The sequence below is a fragment of the Notechis scutatus genome, chromosome 2, assembly GCF_049901735.1.
Source record: "Notechis scutatus isolate UNSWTSFEM ecotype Mainland chromosome 2, rNotScu1.2, whole genome shotgun sequence".
Lineage (NCBI taxonomy): Eukaryota > Metazoa > Chordata > Lepidosauria > Squamata > Elapidae > Notechis > Notechis scutatus.
In genome coordinates, this window is record NC_142010.1 from 124,666,945 (window position 1) to 124,684,155 (window position 17,211).

Consider the following 17,211-nt stretch of genomic DNA (forward strand, 5'->3'; position numbering starts at 1 on the left):
GGAATATTAATTCTTCCATTCCCCACTATCCTGTCAGACCTGAAGAAGTTTCTTGGATGAGAAGTGAAACGTCTTCAAAAGAAAAAAAAAAAGGAAGCCCAGTTGCCTCCTGAAAAAGCACCTTTGGGATAACCATGAATTGGATGACTGAGAATCTCTACAGAGATCATGTTTATTTTATCATTTTTAGGTTTGTATCTGTTTTAATCAGAATGCCAGAATCAATGTTGATCTGGACAGCCTAATGCATCTAAATTATAAATACATACACGTATTTAAAAGATACTAATTCAGTATGATCCTAACTGCTCATTAAGATCAATACAAGGAAGTACCTTTTCAACTGAAGAATTTACGTTGGTAAGTGCCCAAGACCCTGGAACGTCTCATCAGACACACAATGTTGTGTGTAACAATGTTGTCAATTAACAATCTTTGAAGTCTTACTGATTGGAAATGTATTTTTATAAAGTACCTTGAAACTTTCGTAGTTGAGATTTATAAGTGTTTTATTAAATCAAAGCTAGAAAAATGTCAGGATGTTTTATGCATCGTACTACAATACAGTCTAGTAGTTTTATCAAATTAATTTGCAAAGCAAAATATTAAAAGAATCACATCAAAGTAAACAGTGCATTATTATTGTTTGCCGTATATTTGATAAAAGAGCATTAAATGTACATATGCTGGTAAATGTATTTGAAAAAATAATATGTGATCTTGAAGGAATTCTCCCTTTATAAGTACTTCTTTTCGATACGTCATGGAGGATAGGAAGATGATATCTTCAGTTAGTTGCTACATGGAGACATGTTTGCTGGATCTTTTTTGAACAAGGATACCAACCAGTTATGTTCTGTATAAAATAAGTTATACATTGATATAGTCAAGTTCCTTATTTAGTAAGCACATAATCTAGCTCTAGAAAAGCTATATTTATGTGATTGCTTCTTCAACATCTGATTTGCAGGAAAGGGGCGAGCCATCCTGTATTTATGAAATTAATCTAGAAATGGTATGATTATTATAACAGCTACATTCATTTATCATACCCTTTTCCCTCCAATGCAGGAAAACTTTATTCTTATTATATTGGTGCAATAGGAAGCAAGCGCATCAGTGTTTGGAAATGATGTTCTTGTAACATCACAACCACTATGGAAGGGGTGTGAAGCTCCTCACATCCACAGATTAAGTGGTCAAAACTCAGGCAAATGTATCTTATGTACTCAGTGGCTTCAAATATGTTTAGGTATAAATCTCATGTAATCTGTGTGAGGGATATGGAGGGATTGATGGATGGATAGATTAAATTTAATTTTCAACCCCTATTAGGCATTTTTGCCCCCTACCATTCTTGGAAGCTCTGGATGTTTCCAATAATTTTATGTTTCCCACAATGCCAACAAAATTAATGTAGAAAACGTTATTATCATCTACTCCCATAATAAAAAAGAACATGTTCATACCTTCATAACAGTCAGGGATTGGAAGTTGGCCATCTATGCATTGAACTGGTATTTTATAACTGCAGTTCTCTGTGTTACTTTGGCAGAAAAACCAGATTGTCTCAGCATGCTGTATACTCTTAAGTTTTTTCACTTTTATTTTCTGCCCATTGTATAACACTGTCGCTTTTTCCACTGGTATGTTACATGGTGCTACCGGAAGAGGAAGAAGGAACATAAAGTACATAGTTTAAAAAATTCATTGGTCATCAATCATAAAAGCACCATAAGATATGAAATATTTGACTACTTTATTTAACTAGTGATTTTCTAAATTAAGTAAATGTTGTCAAAGGCCGGCTATTCAACTATTGTGTATTTTGCACAGCAACCTCTATTTAAACATGTTCTTTATATATATCTTCTGTATCACCCAAAATATTTTACCCTTTTTTTTTATATTGTGTGTGTTCCAAAGCAGTTAATCACATATAATAAGTATACCTTTACACATTATATCTTAAAGATTCATACTTTAAAATGACTGAGACAAATGGGGGGGGGGAACCCAGTTGCTATACTTAAAGGAGATGGGAACACATTTCTCCCAGCTACCTTGGTTACATTTGAAGACTATTTGGAAGTTCCAGCTGATGCAGAAGATGGCAGCCTAGGTGCAAATAGATAAAGGTCATCACACCCAAGTTACACCAGTACTGTAGACACTGTAGTTCAAAGGTGGGTTTTGGTTATTATTATGGTACTTTAAGCTCTTAAGTGATTTTGGCTCTGAGGTACTTCCAAGATCACCACCTCCAGGTAAAACTAACCCATCTGGTACAGTTGTCCTGGATGAGAATGGTGGTGGGTCCCACTCCAGGGAAGTGAGACGGGCGGGGGGACCCAGAGTTAGCAATATCTCAGCTGGGGTCCTCATCCTATGGACTAGCATTCTTCTTGAGGTAGCTAGTGATAACTTGGGCATCATTTTGAAAGTGTAAAAATGGAGTGATTTTCCACAGCCTTTGAAAGCCAACATTGCCTCAGTTTGTTGAGTACTGTTTGATTATTATAAGGTTCTCTGTAAGTGACTTGATCTTTTTGTATTGTGCTTTCATTCATTCTTGCATTCATTCATTCATTCATTCAATTTCTATAGCTGCCGTTCTCAACTAAGTCACACTGGGCAGCTTACAATGCTATAATTATAAAACAAAATAATTTTAAAAAGCATTAAAACAGTAAAAAAAAAATCCGCAAAGTAAATTATTACAAACAGCAGCCCTGATGATTATTCAGCTAATAGTAAAACCAAATAAGAGAGCCCTTCACATGTCCCCTGCCCCAGGCACAGTAACTGTATATAGCCAAGCTTTTAAAATTGAAAAGCCCACCGGGTTGGGGCCATTCTGATCTCTGAGGGGAAAATATTCCACAAGGCAGGAGCTACAGCAGAAAAAGCCTGTTTTCTGGTTCCTGCCAGTCAGCACTCTTTGGCTGATGGGATCTACAGCATGACCAATATGTTGGATCAGACTGGATGGGTAGAAATACTTGGAAAAAGACAGTCCCCCTCAGGATTCTATTTCATGTTTTTATACTTGCAAGCCACCAGATTCTGATGATAAATAAATAGTAAACAATCAAACATTTTATACTGTCAGAAATAAATATTTTAAAGTTCCTATAGCTTTAAAATCCACTAGCTTATTCTGCACTCAATAAAAAATAGACCATTTGACATTTTTCTCTGTGACATCCTTTAAGAAGCTTCTGAAGGCTGAACATGCCCAGTTCTTTCATTCTCTCTTTATCCAATTTAATTTCTAGTCCTTTGATGTCACTCCTTTACTTCTTTGAACTAGTTCTGTATCCATCCTAAATGTGATGCTCAGAAACAGTGCTTAAGTCTGACCACAGCAGAATAAAACCAAATCAAATGACTAAAGTATCTAAAAATTACTTGTAATACATAAATTTAAAAATTGTTTTTCTAGCCTTATCATTCTGCTAACTCATATTCAATATACAGTCAATGCTGTTCCAAAATCTTTTAAAATGAAAATGATTACCAAACCAGATACTCCTATATTTATTTCTATGTGTTTGATTTTCCTTCCTAAGTGAAGTTTTTAACTTATCTCTGCTAAATTCAATTATGCAACTTTTGGCTCAGTTTTTATACTTATCAAGATCATGTGAAATTTATTTCTGTCTTCTAAGGCAGGGGTCCCCAACCGCCGGTCCGCGGACGGTACCGGGCCGCGGAACAAGCCTTACCGGGCCGCTGGTTGCTGGGCGCCGCCATCTTTTTTGGTAAAAGCGCTTCTGGTGAGCTTTTCCGGGTAGAAAGCTCACGAAGCGCTGTTTCGTCATAAAAGATGGCGGCGCCATGCTCGGTGAGCTTTTCCGGTAGAAAGCCATTTCTACCCGAAAAGCTCACCAGAAGCGCTGGCCGCCATCTTTTTATGACGAAACAGCGCTTCCGTGACGTCACCGAAGCGCCTTTTCGTCATAAAAAGATGGCGGCACCCAGTTGACGCCGGCACCGGTCGCGGCGCCCAGCTGATGTCGGAACCGGGCGCGGCGTCGAAAAGGTTGGGGATCCCTGTTCTAAGGTATTAGCTATAATTCCCATTTTGTGTCATTTGTAGATTTAGTAAACATTCTGTGTTCCTCTTCATCGTTTGTGAATTCTGATATTATGGATTAATAAATTAATTAAATAAACTGGTCTAATCATTATGAACATTCATCTATGTTAAGATACATTTAAAAAAACAAAAGCTAATACAATACATGCTGTTTTACCTTTGCAAGTTGGTTTATTTGACCAAGTTCCTGTTTTCTCACACCTTGATTCTGAAGCTCCATCCATAATATAAGGTAGATTACAACCATAACTCACAGTATCTTGATAATGAAAAGTATTATGAAGAGCAAAGTTTATGAATCCATGTTCTATTGGTTCTGGATATGGACATTCTACAGCTTTTAGGAAGAAAAAAAAGAGAAAATGGGAAATCCAGGACTTGCATTTTGGGCTAATAATCTATATTTCCTGCTTGTCCCAATGTGAGGAACATGTACTGTTTTGGAAAGCAAGAACAGAGGATGTTGTCCTCGGTGCACTCCTATCTCGCTGAGAGCAAAACCTTCAACCAAATTTTCTTGCAGGGTATCTTCTGCTGATGGCCCAAGCTAGGAGAAGAAGCAGGGAATCCAGACAGGACAGTCACAGCTGTCCATCACTTTGACCAAAGGAGAGAGCTGAAATTTGGAGAAGCAATTTTTACATGAGATTTTATGTCCAGCTGCTTTATGTACTGGAGGCAAGCAGCTGAAGATTACCTATAGAAAAGTCCTTTATGTCCTGATTCCAAAGTTGATCGAGACCTAATAAAAGAATTCCTACTAGGTGATGGTTGGGAGACCATTCAGAGGCTATTCACCTAATCTTACTTTAACCCAGTTTTCTCCGGTGTGGTTCTGTCAAGATACATTGCCAATACAACCCCAAAATTCCCAACTACCAATACTATATTACAGGACTTACATTTGCATTCAGGTAATGGAGTCCAGCTTCCATCAGCCTGACAGGTAGCTGTTTCACTTCCAAACATTGCAAAAGGTAACAGACAACTAAATCTGATTGTGTCTTGGAAAACAAATGTCTCTCCAGACTCAATTTTATGGTAAGAGAGAACTCCAAATTCAGAAACTGGAGGTGGAGGGCAAATCACAGCTAGAAAAACAAAGCAAATCTGTTTAACACAATGCCCCTCCCAAAAATGCTATAAATCACACTTAAACTTTTGCCCTATGGAATTCATTATATAATTGCATCTTTAAGAGTGCTTGTTAAATAGATGAAATGCTTGTAGCTGATTTCTGCAAATAGTCTGTTTACTGCATCACCAAACTCGAGATTAAACTTAATGTGCAGTCAGTGGAATTGTGATCCATTATTAAGAAAATGCCAAACAGCATACAGTGTAGTTTTTAAAAACAGTGGTGGTATTTGACTGGTTCTGCCCAGTTCTGGAGAGCCGGTAGGAGCGATGAGCAGCTGAGACCAAACCAGTTCTGCTGGCTCTGCTGTTGGGTCCACCCACCCGCCAGGGCTCCCATAGTCACCTTTATCCACTGAATACGAAGCACAGCTGCTTTGCGCGGCACAGAAGAGCACCGCATGGCAGCTGCTGAAGCGACCAGGATTGTGCAGGCTTGCAGGAGGTGAGTTAGAATGCCTCTGCACCTGCGCAAATGCCTCTGTGGCTGCACAAAGTGCACGCAAAGTGTGTGCACACATGCGCAAAGCGCGCCCGCCAAGCCACGCCCACCAAACCGGTGGCAAAAACATTTGAATCCCACCACTGTTTAAAAGAGTTTCTAGAGTAAAGACTATGTCAACCAAATCTGTTAAGGTTTCCTCAAACTTTATTGCAATCCCCTATTTCAAGTTGTATTGTGGCATTATTTATTTTACATAATGAAATCCATCAAATGGTTCTCACTGATCATGTGAATAAGGAGATTTACATATGTAGCTATTCAGGAATAAACCTGGAAGAGAACTGAAAAATGCACAAAGCAGATTTGGACATTGTGCTAAATTACAATTACCACACCTGGGCTACAAAATAATTGAATGACCAATACAGGGAGTCCTCCACTTAAAACCATTTGTTTAGTGACCATCTGAAATCACAACAGCACTGAAAAAAGTGACATGACCGGTTTTCACTCCATGGTCACATCAAAATTTGGATGCTTGGCAACCAGATGTATTTCATGTTGCACTGATTGGGGCTCAAGTGATTATGATTTGGAACCTTCCCAGCTGTCTCCAACAAACAAAGTCCATGGGGCAAGTCTCCCTCAGGAATGTTTCTGATTGAGATCACTCTAAAATAAATTTCCTATTTCAATTGTCTTTCCATCTAAAGGTGTGCACATTGAGAAAAGTTAAAATACCTGGATAAATTCACTATTCCAATTAGTGAAACAGTCGGCGCATTTCTTTACATGTCTATATTAAGATCTTGTCATACTTACGATAACATTCGGGCAGGCTTTCACTCCAGCTCCCTTCTACCTGGCACTGGCTGCTTGTTGGCCCTTCAAGAACAAACCTGGATATAAAACTCTTGTGAGAGCAGTTCTGAAAATGGTTACATCATGCTTGATAAACATCTTCTAATAAAAATGCAGGGGGTCAGGCAATAACAGAAGAGGTAGTCCTCGACTTACTACATTCATTTAGTGATGATTTGAAATTACAACGGCACTGAGAAAAATGTCTTATGACCATTTTTCACACAACCGTCGCAGCATCCCCATGGTTACATGATCAAAATTCAGTGGCTTGGCAACTGGCTTATATTTATGATAACTGCACTATCCCAGGGTCGTATGATCACCATTTGCAACCTTCCATATTGGCTTCCAACAAGGAAGGTCAATAGGGGAAACCAGAACCACAGAACCACTTAATAACTGCAATGATTCATTTATCAGCTGTGGCAAAAAGGGTCATAAAATGAGGCACAACTCATTTAACTACTGCCTTGCTTAGCAAATGTACAGTTTTGGGCTCAATTGATTATAAGTTGAGGACGACCTGTAATAGTTGGGGAGCATTTATTGCATTCCACTTTAACATATTTTGTTCGGTTTGGCTTCCTGTCTTCTTATATAAATTCAGCCACCGTGGTTTCCAAAACACAATTTGTGACTTATACTGCTGGGTCAGCCCAGCCACAGGGATTTATTCAACAAAATGAATGTAAAATAAAAAATGGCTTAACACAATATGAACCTTTGCAAAATTGTTGGGGTTCTCTTTTGAACCTCTGGAACAAATATCTTTAACTGTGTCAGTGAGGAGGTTTCTATGTTGTGGAAACCACAATCGAAGGTGTCAGATGACTCAATCACCCCATTCACGAAGGGCTAAATTTAGTCCCCAAATGATGCAAACTGGTCCAACTAACCCCACCCACATAGTTATGGTTGGAGACAGATTTATTTCCCTACCTAGTTTTTCAGAAAAACAAATAGGGAAAAAAATGTCTAGAGAAAAAAATAAAAAGCGGGGGGGGGGGAGCCTCTCATTATAGAAGTCGTAGCAAACTTCTTAACTGTTGACAGACTTCAGCAACTGAGTCACACCTGCTTGTTACCTGTCTGGTCAAAAGGGAAGAGACAAGTGAGGTCCTGTAGTATTGGCTGGCCTTGATGCTTCATGAGATCCTAGGGACTTTCTGGAGAAGGTGGGTAAGGCTCCATGAATGGAATGTCTAGTGAACGTTGGTTGTCTGCCACCAGACTCTCCAACTTTGGGTGAGTTAAATAGTATTGCAGGACTGGGATCAAAGCCTGGTTTTGGTTTTATTTTCCTACTTTACACGTTTTAATAGTGTTTGAAACATATCACAACTCGCCTTTGAAACTGTTTCGCCAGCAGAGTCATAAAACCTACAAGTTGAGATTTCTAACTGGCCCTTATGGTATTTGTTTTCCTGAAACAATATTATCATATTCCCTGGAAAACCTGTAAGGACTAAATATGTTTTTTTCCCCTCCTCCAAATAATTGTATTGCGTTTTACAAGGCATATGCATTAAAAACAACACAACTTAATTATCAAAAGAAATGATAAAAGGGTAAAAGAATAGGAATAAAGTGTGAAAATGTATGAAGAAAAAGAAATAAAAATACAAACATATGCAATTACTTTCAACTTCTTCCAAGAACACTTACTACACTTATAGAGAACACTTACTATGAAACTCTTAGTTTAAGACTAGAAATAAATGTCCATTACACACACACACACACACACACAAATTTTTAAAGCAAGATCTTCATTTAAAAATTAATAAAGGGAATAAGAATAGAGAATATTATGCATTTTCTTGATATAGATAACATGAAGTACATGTTACAAATATAATTTGTGAGAGATAAAGGTTCATTTCAATAGGCTGGTATACAAACTTACCCAGTATTACAGGAAAAGTTTATGACACTCAGGTAGTTGAGGTTAGTGATGTGTATTTCTCCGTTGTCCAAGGTTCCAGGATAGGGACATTTCTTGGCTGTTTTAATAGATATATTTATTTATTTATTTATTTATATAAATATATATATATAACAGCTGTAAAAGTCTGACTCACAGACGAACACAATACAGAAGCCTGATGATGGCAGATGAGATTCTGCCGAAACGTTGCTACAACTTTAAAAGCACAACTATAATGACATGGGAAAATACCCGAACAAAGCTGAATACCATACATGTAAGTACCCGCGAAATATATTAATATTTAACTGGGGAAGGGACAAATAGATATACCGTATACAAGAAGCAGTCACCAAGTTAAGCCAATTCATTCCAATGGATGGGTTTATTAACTTATTAACAATAGATCATTTTCTACTTGATGAACTAAGACAATATAAACCCATAAACTTAATAGCACAATTCACCTGCTTGCACTCAAGAACAATGATGTCCCAGTCACAACACACCACAAAGGATGAGTGAGATCTGTGGAGATCAAGTAATCAAGGCTTTTTTTCCCAGGCTAGAAACTTCTGGAGAAAGTCAGTGCTGGGAAGCAGATACCATAGGAGTGGTTTAAATTTTTAGTACAATCATTTATTTGAAAAAAGTTTGCCCCTAAGAAAAAGGTCTAATGTCATGTGAGCTTCAAGAAGCCACACCATTCAGAATAGTTTGCCTGCATTATTATTATTTTTTTGCCTAATCTCTATTGTTTGCTCTTTTAAACACGATTGGAGAATCTTTTTAATAACTAGGTGACAAAAAGAAACCAATAATTACAGCTTTTTTCACCAGAGCAAGAAAAGCTTTTATCGATGTTTCCATCTGTTGTGCATTATCAAAAGCAATCTTTGGTGGTGGTGGTGGTGGGGATTTCAAAGAAGGGTAATAGATCGTCAGTGATCTGGACCAGTGAGGTGGCCATTGCAAATAAAGCCTATGGGTACAGTAGGTTCCAACTTAGAAGCCAAAGCAATTGTGGATTCATTTAACATGCCCATGGTGATGATTGCCCAATTAATGTGACTGTTTGATCTGAGGATGTGCACAGATCCTCAGAAGACCTCCTGCCATTTTCAATGCCTTCTCTTCTTGCTTGACATAAGTGCCTGGGGTAACCTGGGCAAATAAAGGAGGGGCAAACCCCAATCCTCCTCCTAGGAAGAATGAATCAATAATTTTAGGTTATACATTTCACACCTTATGAAAATGCAATAAAAGCGTTTGATTAGACTCCTTCTTTCCTTGTAATAATTTTTATTTTCCAAAAGGAGAGAGATGTTTGTAGGTTTTTCCTCCATGGATGGCAGAATAAAGTGGCTTACTTTAGATTCTGACCTGGGTCTAACAACATACTCAACCAAATCAGGGAATAACTCGGTCAGATCTTCATCATGGTGGCTTTGACAGCATTCAATCCCATTAAATCAATTTTTTTTAAAATGGCCATTTTGAAAATATGGAATGTACATCACTGGCAGCTAAAATCAGAAGACTACATCTGATTTACTTTGGCCATGTTGTGCATGCGGATTCTTTGGACAAGATAATAATGCTAGGAATGTTTAGTGGACAAAGAAGAAAGGATGAACAAAGAACCCACTGGCTTGATAACATCAGATTTGATGGAAAGTAGAACATACAACAATCAAAAGAAGCTGTGCTTGGCAGTAGCATGGAAAGCACTTGCCTATAATGTCACAAAGAGTCCAATACAACTGAATGGTTAAAAACAAAGCAGCCAACTTCTCCAAGAAGTTATTAATATCACTGAGTCCTTCTACCAGGATACCATTGGTATTCCAAACTCTACTACATCACTCAGACTTTCTGGATTGACTTGGTGTATATGGGGCTGCTATCACAGAGGCATGTTTGAAATTGCCAGGTCTTAGTCAAGAGTACTGAAATGGACACACACACACACACACACATAAAACCCCATTCTTTCTCTTCAGATTGTTTTGTTGGAGGATCAGGTAAACCAATAGAATAACTGGGTTTTGTTTTTTCAACAACACAGCAGATGGAATGGGATAGATTTACCCATGATCTGTTTACCTCAATCCTTTTTGAAGTTCCCACAAGGGACTAACCTGCTTCCTTGACCTAACCAAACATGCTGTGTCCCAAAGGTGCTTTTTCAGGAGGCAACTGGACTTTCTTGCTTTTTCTTTTGAAGATATTTCACTTCTCATCGAAGAAGCTTCTTCAGTCTGACAGGATAGTGGGGAATGGAAGGATTTCTATTCCTTGCAGACAGTTCGTCATTTGCATCCTTTTAAGTGCTTCAATGATCCTCTAAAACAATGTGGCATAGACTTCAGTCCCAGGGTCCAATCCTTGATGAATAGAGCCGTAGTGACGGAGTGGTTTGAATGCATTATTGCAGCCAAACTCTGCATTCCATTCCCAGGAGTTTGATCCTGATCAGCTCAAGGTTGCCTCATCCTTGCATCCTTCCGAGGTCGATAAAATGAGGACTCAGATTGTTCGGGCAATATGCTGACTCTGTAAACTGCTTAGGGAGGGCTGTAAAGCACTAGGAAGCAGTATATTGCTACATACTAACTACATGTGTGTGCCTTCAAGTCATCATTAATTCCTGGTAACTACCTGGATTGGTTACTGTAATTTTCTTGGCAAGATTTTTTACCATTGTTTTCTTCCTAGGGCTCAGAGAGAATGACTGACCCAAAGTCATCCATCTGGCTTTGTGTCTAAGACAGGACTAGAGCTCCCATTTCTGGTCTAATGCTTTTAACCACTACACCAAACTAGCTCTTTTAGGATTGATCTGCAGCAAAAGCTCCCTTAGAATGTTGATACACAGATAGGCTTTTATCTCAAGAATATGATCCCATTCTCATGATTTTGATTAGGAGAGGGGGCAAAGGGGCAGCCATGAAAATTCAAAAGTTAGAGATATTTCATAGAGAAGAGAACACAATAGCTTTTTATTTAAAAAAGCAAAAATATTGATTTGTGTGGAAAAAGCACCAAAAAAAGCAAACTACAGACATACTTACGTATACATCTGAATATGACAGTAGGCCATATACCAGATGAAGGACATATGTATCTCCTTGAGCCAGACTGGGGAGTATAACCTGGGTTACACTGATATACAATGTGTTCTCCAGTTACGTATGCTTCTTTATTTATGTTGATGGTAGCCAGAGGAACTTCAGGTGGCCTAGGGCAAACTAGAAGACACCAAGCACTAACAAGTCATGTATGAAAAGATATGTTGGTACATGAAACAGTAGTCTTGCATGCTCCTGGAGCCACAATATTTTTATTTATTTATTTGGCTGGTTGGATGTTTATTTATTTAAATTTATTTGCCACCCATCTCATTTCAATATTAATATTAATGAGTATATTGTCTGTTTTCACAAATGAGACCAAAGGATACATGAATGCAACATAGATTCTTTATTTTTTAAAAATATTAAATTTTAGTGTATGATAAAATACAAACAAAGACAAAAGAAAAAGAAAGGAAAAGGAAAAGCACCAAGATAAAGAAAAAGAAAAAGAAAAGCACTGACTTCTGGGGGGTTTTTCAGCTGCAGTAGAGCACAGGAAAATTTACAGCCACAACCTTACATTTCTAGCTAATTCAAACCATTTCTTTAACAACAAAGTCAATTTAATCATCAAAGCCCAGCAAGATAAATTCTTTAGACAACAACCGTATATCAGAGTTTGGAAGAGTGGGATCAAGGTCCATCATTCTTCATTTGCTTTCTTTTTTAAAGAATAAAATATAAGATAATGGAACACAAAAGGAAAGAAAGATAAGATAGAAGAAACAGAAACAACTATGAATAAAAAGTACTGTGGAAAACTTTGTAGTGACATATTCTCTCCTTCTCTTCCATTTGAGACCCCAATCACTACACAATTTAGATACTTATACGAAATGATGAACATTAAGGATTCTTGCTAATTTGTGTTTAAGCACCTTCATCTGTTAATTTTAATTGGTCTGAGAACTTTTTTTCTAGAAGCCATATCCCAAATGTCTAAATTTGCCTTGCTGTGTAATATGTCAAGTATCCATCCTTGATTTTCCTTCTTAAGTAGCACCACTGACTTATAGCCTTCAATTGTAGCTGTTAAATAACAAGGTTTACATCTTGCAGGGTTCATCTAGGTTAAGTTTTTTGCAGAAAATCATAATGGATATAACAATGGCATAAAAACAAAGGGATTCTTTTAAGATCTTATGAAATATCTCTCTTTCAGATCGAAATTTGTATTTAAAATGAGAATGAAGTCTCAAATACATTGATTCAGAAGATATTAGACATTAATATGCAATTAAAACCAGAGCTTTTCCTTCAGGACTGATTGATAACAATTGGAAAAAAAATCCAGGATTTTTTTAACGTATGATAACTGTAAGATGATTATGATAGGCTCAAAAATGAAAATATTCAGCATTACCCACAATGAAGGAATGGTTGGTGAAAATAATGAAACATGGCCAAATGGCTAAACTAACTTCTTTGATTGAAGAAAAGACATTATCTGAATTAAATGCTGATTGGAAACCCATTTTTGCTTGAAATATTAAAAAAATGAATGTTTGATTTGCAGTAATAGATAGTAGAAAAAGAGAGCTTTTTCTGGTTACAGAATAAGAGATAATTTTGTATATTCTGCAAAGAAAATTGGAAGCTTTAAAAAAAAATCTTATTGCACATTTTGCATATATAGATCTATATTACGGGCTCTAAACCATTTTTTTAGTTCTGACTGTCCTAATCAACAGATATTTTGCCATTCTCTTCAAGGAGAAGGGAGGCAGTTTGGATGTGCTGACAGAATTGTTCATTCAAGCTGGAGAAATTGTCTTGCCAAATATTCCTGCCTTGCCAATTTCATTTCTAAGTTACCCGTGAAGTAATTTATGACAAAATTTGGAAAACAGGTCAAAATTTGGTGGTAATCTGATTTTCCCCACAAACCAATGTTTTGAAAGCATTATGTTTAATTTCTGTAATAATTTCCATTTGGTTAATATTGTTTTTGCAATTTTTTTTATTATTACCTTTGGTTGGTTTTGCTGTTTTTTTCCTGGTTCTCCTTCCCTTGGGAAGGTGTGGGGGAAGAGATCCTGGTCCTGCACAATTGTGTTTTATACATATTTCCACTTTTGCATATCACCTTAGCCTTAGCCTTCTGAATACTTTCAGATCCCTCCCCCTCACCAAGATTCTTCATTCCTGCTATGTTTCAAGCATGAGTCCACAAATTTAGATGAAACAACTTGGCTTGGTAATTAAATCCTACAGTACAATTCACAAAGTCCCTAGCTCAAAATTCTCTGTAAAATTTCATGCAACTGCAGCCTTGCTTATTAATAACAGGAGAGCTATCAGACAGAATATTTGTATCTGGAACAGTAACATAATATAGCATTAACCATAAGCATACTTTGGGGTATATTTTATGTTTTTATTTCTTCAGCTGACAACTTGTCTTTCTACTCTGGTGAGGGAGATGATATTTTTATTTTAAAAAAAGGAACTAAAACAGTTAATAAAAAATTAAAACTTAGATTAAATTTAATCTTTTATTTAACCATTACCTAAATTAGGTAATATCATCAGTGCTAGTCTGACTATCATTGATGATATTACCTAGTTTGGACAATGAAAGACTGCAAGAAAACAACCAAGCTCAGAAAGCTTCAAGGACCCCTCAATTCCAACCCTAGCTCCTGTAAGTATTCTCCTTTTATTTTATTTAACCTGTTAACCAACGTTGAAAAATTTATTTAATGTTAAAACAGGTCCTAAGCTAAGGCTTCGAGTTAAATTAGAGATGTGAAAGACACACAAATATTTGCCTATGTTCAAAATACTGTACTTATAGTTTGCATTGAAGAAAGAAAGAATCACAAGATACAGAATGGGGATAAAAATTGTCTCACTTTGTTCCCCAGCAAAAAATGGCTCCTGAATTACTAATGCGAGAAGGAGATTATTTGGGGACATCACCCGTGAGAAAAGGGAAAAGGAGACAGTGCTGGGCCACGTTCCCTGTCTGGATCACTGAGCTATTTAGAAAACAATATAAAAAGAATGAGCTGCATCGATATGCCACTTAGTTTAGCATTCAGATGGTTGATCAGATAATTTCTAGCAACATTTTAGTATCCTTTAGTGAGATTTGTAGGAGCAATTTACAAAGATGAAAATCCTATTTTGCATGTTTTGGAAATATTCAGTAGGCAAGTTTCTACTGACTCTGCAACCGAATTCATGAATAGGAGGCGTGCATAAGCGCACCAACGTGCCTACCGCCCCTGTCCTATTGTTTCTTTTATTTTTCTTATATGTATCCATGTATTCATAACTATGTTTTTACTTATACCTATTATCTTGTAAGCAACTGACAAACCAAATAAAAAAAATTAAAATAAATAAATAGATAAGGTCAACACTTTTGATTTCATAAACAGAGCGTAAATACATACATGCAAATTAACATGCATAGACACCATTTAAGAAAATGGAGGGGGAGATCTACAAAAATCTCATGCCACAATATTCTGACCAGTTTCCAAGAAATATAATATCTTGTTAAAACAAATGCAAAAACACTTACCTTTATCCGCAAGAGCAACATGGGTTATTCCAACTAAGCATAAGCTAAACAGAACTAGAAACATGACTGCAGGTTTGCAAAACCTCAGAACGAATCCAAATGCAGTACTCTGCTTGCTGAGATAAATACCAAGCAAAGCTAAATATTAGCTTCCTCCTACATTTGTTTATATTGTTAGCAATCAAAGAAAAAAGAGATCCTTATACCGCTGAGTAAATAAATTTCATAGGAAGTCTTGCACAGTCTTTTGCAATGGTTACAAAAGTTGAGATATAATTAAGTCTGAAGGTCTAGTATGTTGGCAAATGTTTTGCAACCCATCACTTCATTTCTCAATCTTGATCAAATATAGTGGACAGACAGATGATTTTTAAATGGTAGGAATTCAAAGAAACAATGTCAGAGATTGGCGTGCTTGGATGGTTAACAAGATCTAGGAATTTAGAATCAAAAAAGTCTATCTGATCTCCACCCTTTCTAACCCTTTTACACAAACCCCCATATGAAACATATACAAATACTGGGTGAATGTTATTGCAACATTCCATGCCAAAAAAGGGGTGAAATTGGTTTCCTCTTAATACAAAGCATTTTTCTATTACCCCTTGTTCCACCTTTGGAATAGTTTTGTCATTAAGAAAGGATACATTCTGATACCAGACTAAATGCATTTAAATTACTGTTAAATAGGACTATAACTTTGACAATGTTCAGAAATTATTATTATATTGTTGCTATGTGTTTTAACTTTACATGTCAAGAAAAACCTAATATAGGATCCTCTGATTTTCTGTACCAATTATAAAAGTAATTATGCCTTTATTTTGGAGCATCTGTATAGGGGTTTAGGAGAATTCACCTTGGCCATCTCCCCACAGCCACCTCACCATGGTCAATTTGCTGCGGGACAGCTCGTCGTGGCAAACTTACCACAGACAACTCTTTGCGGGATAACTCGACACAATAAATGTTAACCGCCACTGTTTTTTTTTTACTTTATTTCCATTTTGGTCAATGGAAATAATGTCGAAGAAACTGTGGTGAATAACATTTATTGCGCTGAGTTATCCCACAAAGAATGGTTCCATGGCGAGTTGTCTCACAGCAAGTTGATCAGGGACAGATAGCTGTGGCGAGATGGCCTCAGAAGTTGTAATAGGTTCAACTGTAATAGATTCAATAATGCTAGCCACTGAACTCTCAAAAAGTAAGCATATAAAAATGTTTTTGCATCCTCTTCAATTTAACAAGATACTACAGGTAGTGTTCACTTACCAATGGTAACTCAGATTGGGAATTCTATTGCTAAGTGACATTGTGGTAATGATACATAACCACAATGACTTACAATGGAACATCCAACAGACCCAGATTCTATCATTAGGTGAATCTGACTTGGTTGCAGAGTCCTGGGGTCACATGATTGCCATTGGCAACTTCCTTCGCTTTCCTTACTAGAAGTTGGCCATGAAAGTTGCAGACGGCAATCACTACAACCTCATAATTGTGAGCCAATTGCACAAAAAACCACAAGGATGCTGTGATGGCTGCAGTTACATCTGCAAGTACCCTCTAACCACAGTACAGTCTTCATTTGATGTTTTCTGTGTGTGTATTTGTGCGTGACAGAAGAACAGAAAAAAGATGTTTTTGAAGTTTAAATTTATGGGGGGGGGATTCATAATCTAAACTGTTGCCTTTTTGCTTAGAGGTTTCTTATTAGCAGAGAAATTGAGAGAGTTGGGATATGAGAGAGGTGATGGTACAGTGGTTAGAATGTATTGCAGGCAAACTCTGCCCGCTGCCAGGAGTTCGATCCTGACCGGCTCAAGGTTGACTCATCCCTCCGAGCTCAGTAAAATGTGGACCCAGATTGTTGGGAACAATATGCTGACTCTGTAAACCGCTTAGAGAGGGCTGTAATACACTGGGAAGCGGTATATAAGTCTAAGTGCTATTGCTATTGCTATAAGGGAAGCATCGTTAAATTTCCAAGCTACAAAATTGCGCGACTGTATAGCTTTCATGTGGAGCTTAGGAGGCAGGAAACCAATCAGTGATAGAACC

General features: G+C 37.1%; 1 protein-coding gene across 2 annotated transcripts; it reads right to left on the reverse strand.

Annotated features, from left to right (window-relative positions):
• Positions 1-491: 491 nt before the first annotated feature.
• On the reverse strand, positions 492-15,241 carry APOH (apolipoprotein H). Of its 2 annotated transcripts, XM_026678785.2 has the most exons (8): positions 15,145-15,241; positions 11,550-11,726; positions 8,455-8,551; positions 6,507-6,583; positions 5,005-5,193; positions 4,260-4,439; positions 1,470-1,661; positions 492-856 (listed from the first exon to the last, which is right to left on the reverse strand). In XM_026678785.2, the coding sequence occupies exons 1-8, from the start codon at positions 15,206-15,208 to the stop codon at positions 792-794; spliced, it is 1,041 nt and encodes a 346-aa protein (XP_026534570.1). In that variant the 5' UTR covers positions 15,209-15,241; the 3' UTR covers positions 492-791. The 2 variants fall into 2 exon arrangements, with proteins under 2 accessions (XP_026534570.1, XP_087812219.1); XM_087956093.1 differs by lacking the exon at positions 5,005-5,193.
• Between the last annotated feature and the right edge of the window lie 1,970 nt (positions 15,242-17,211).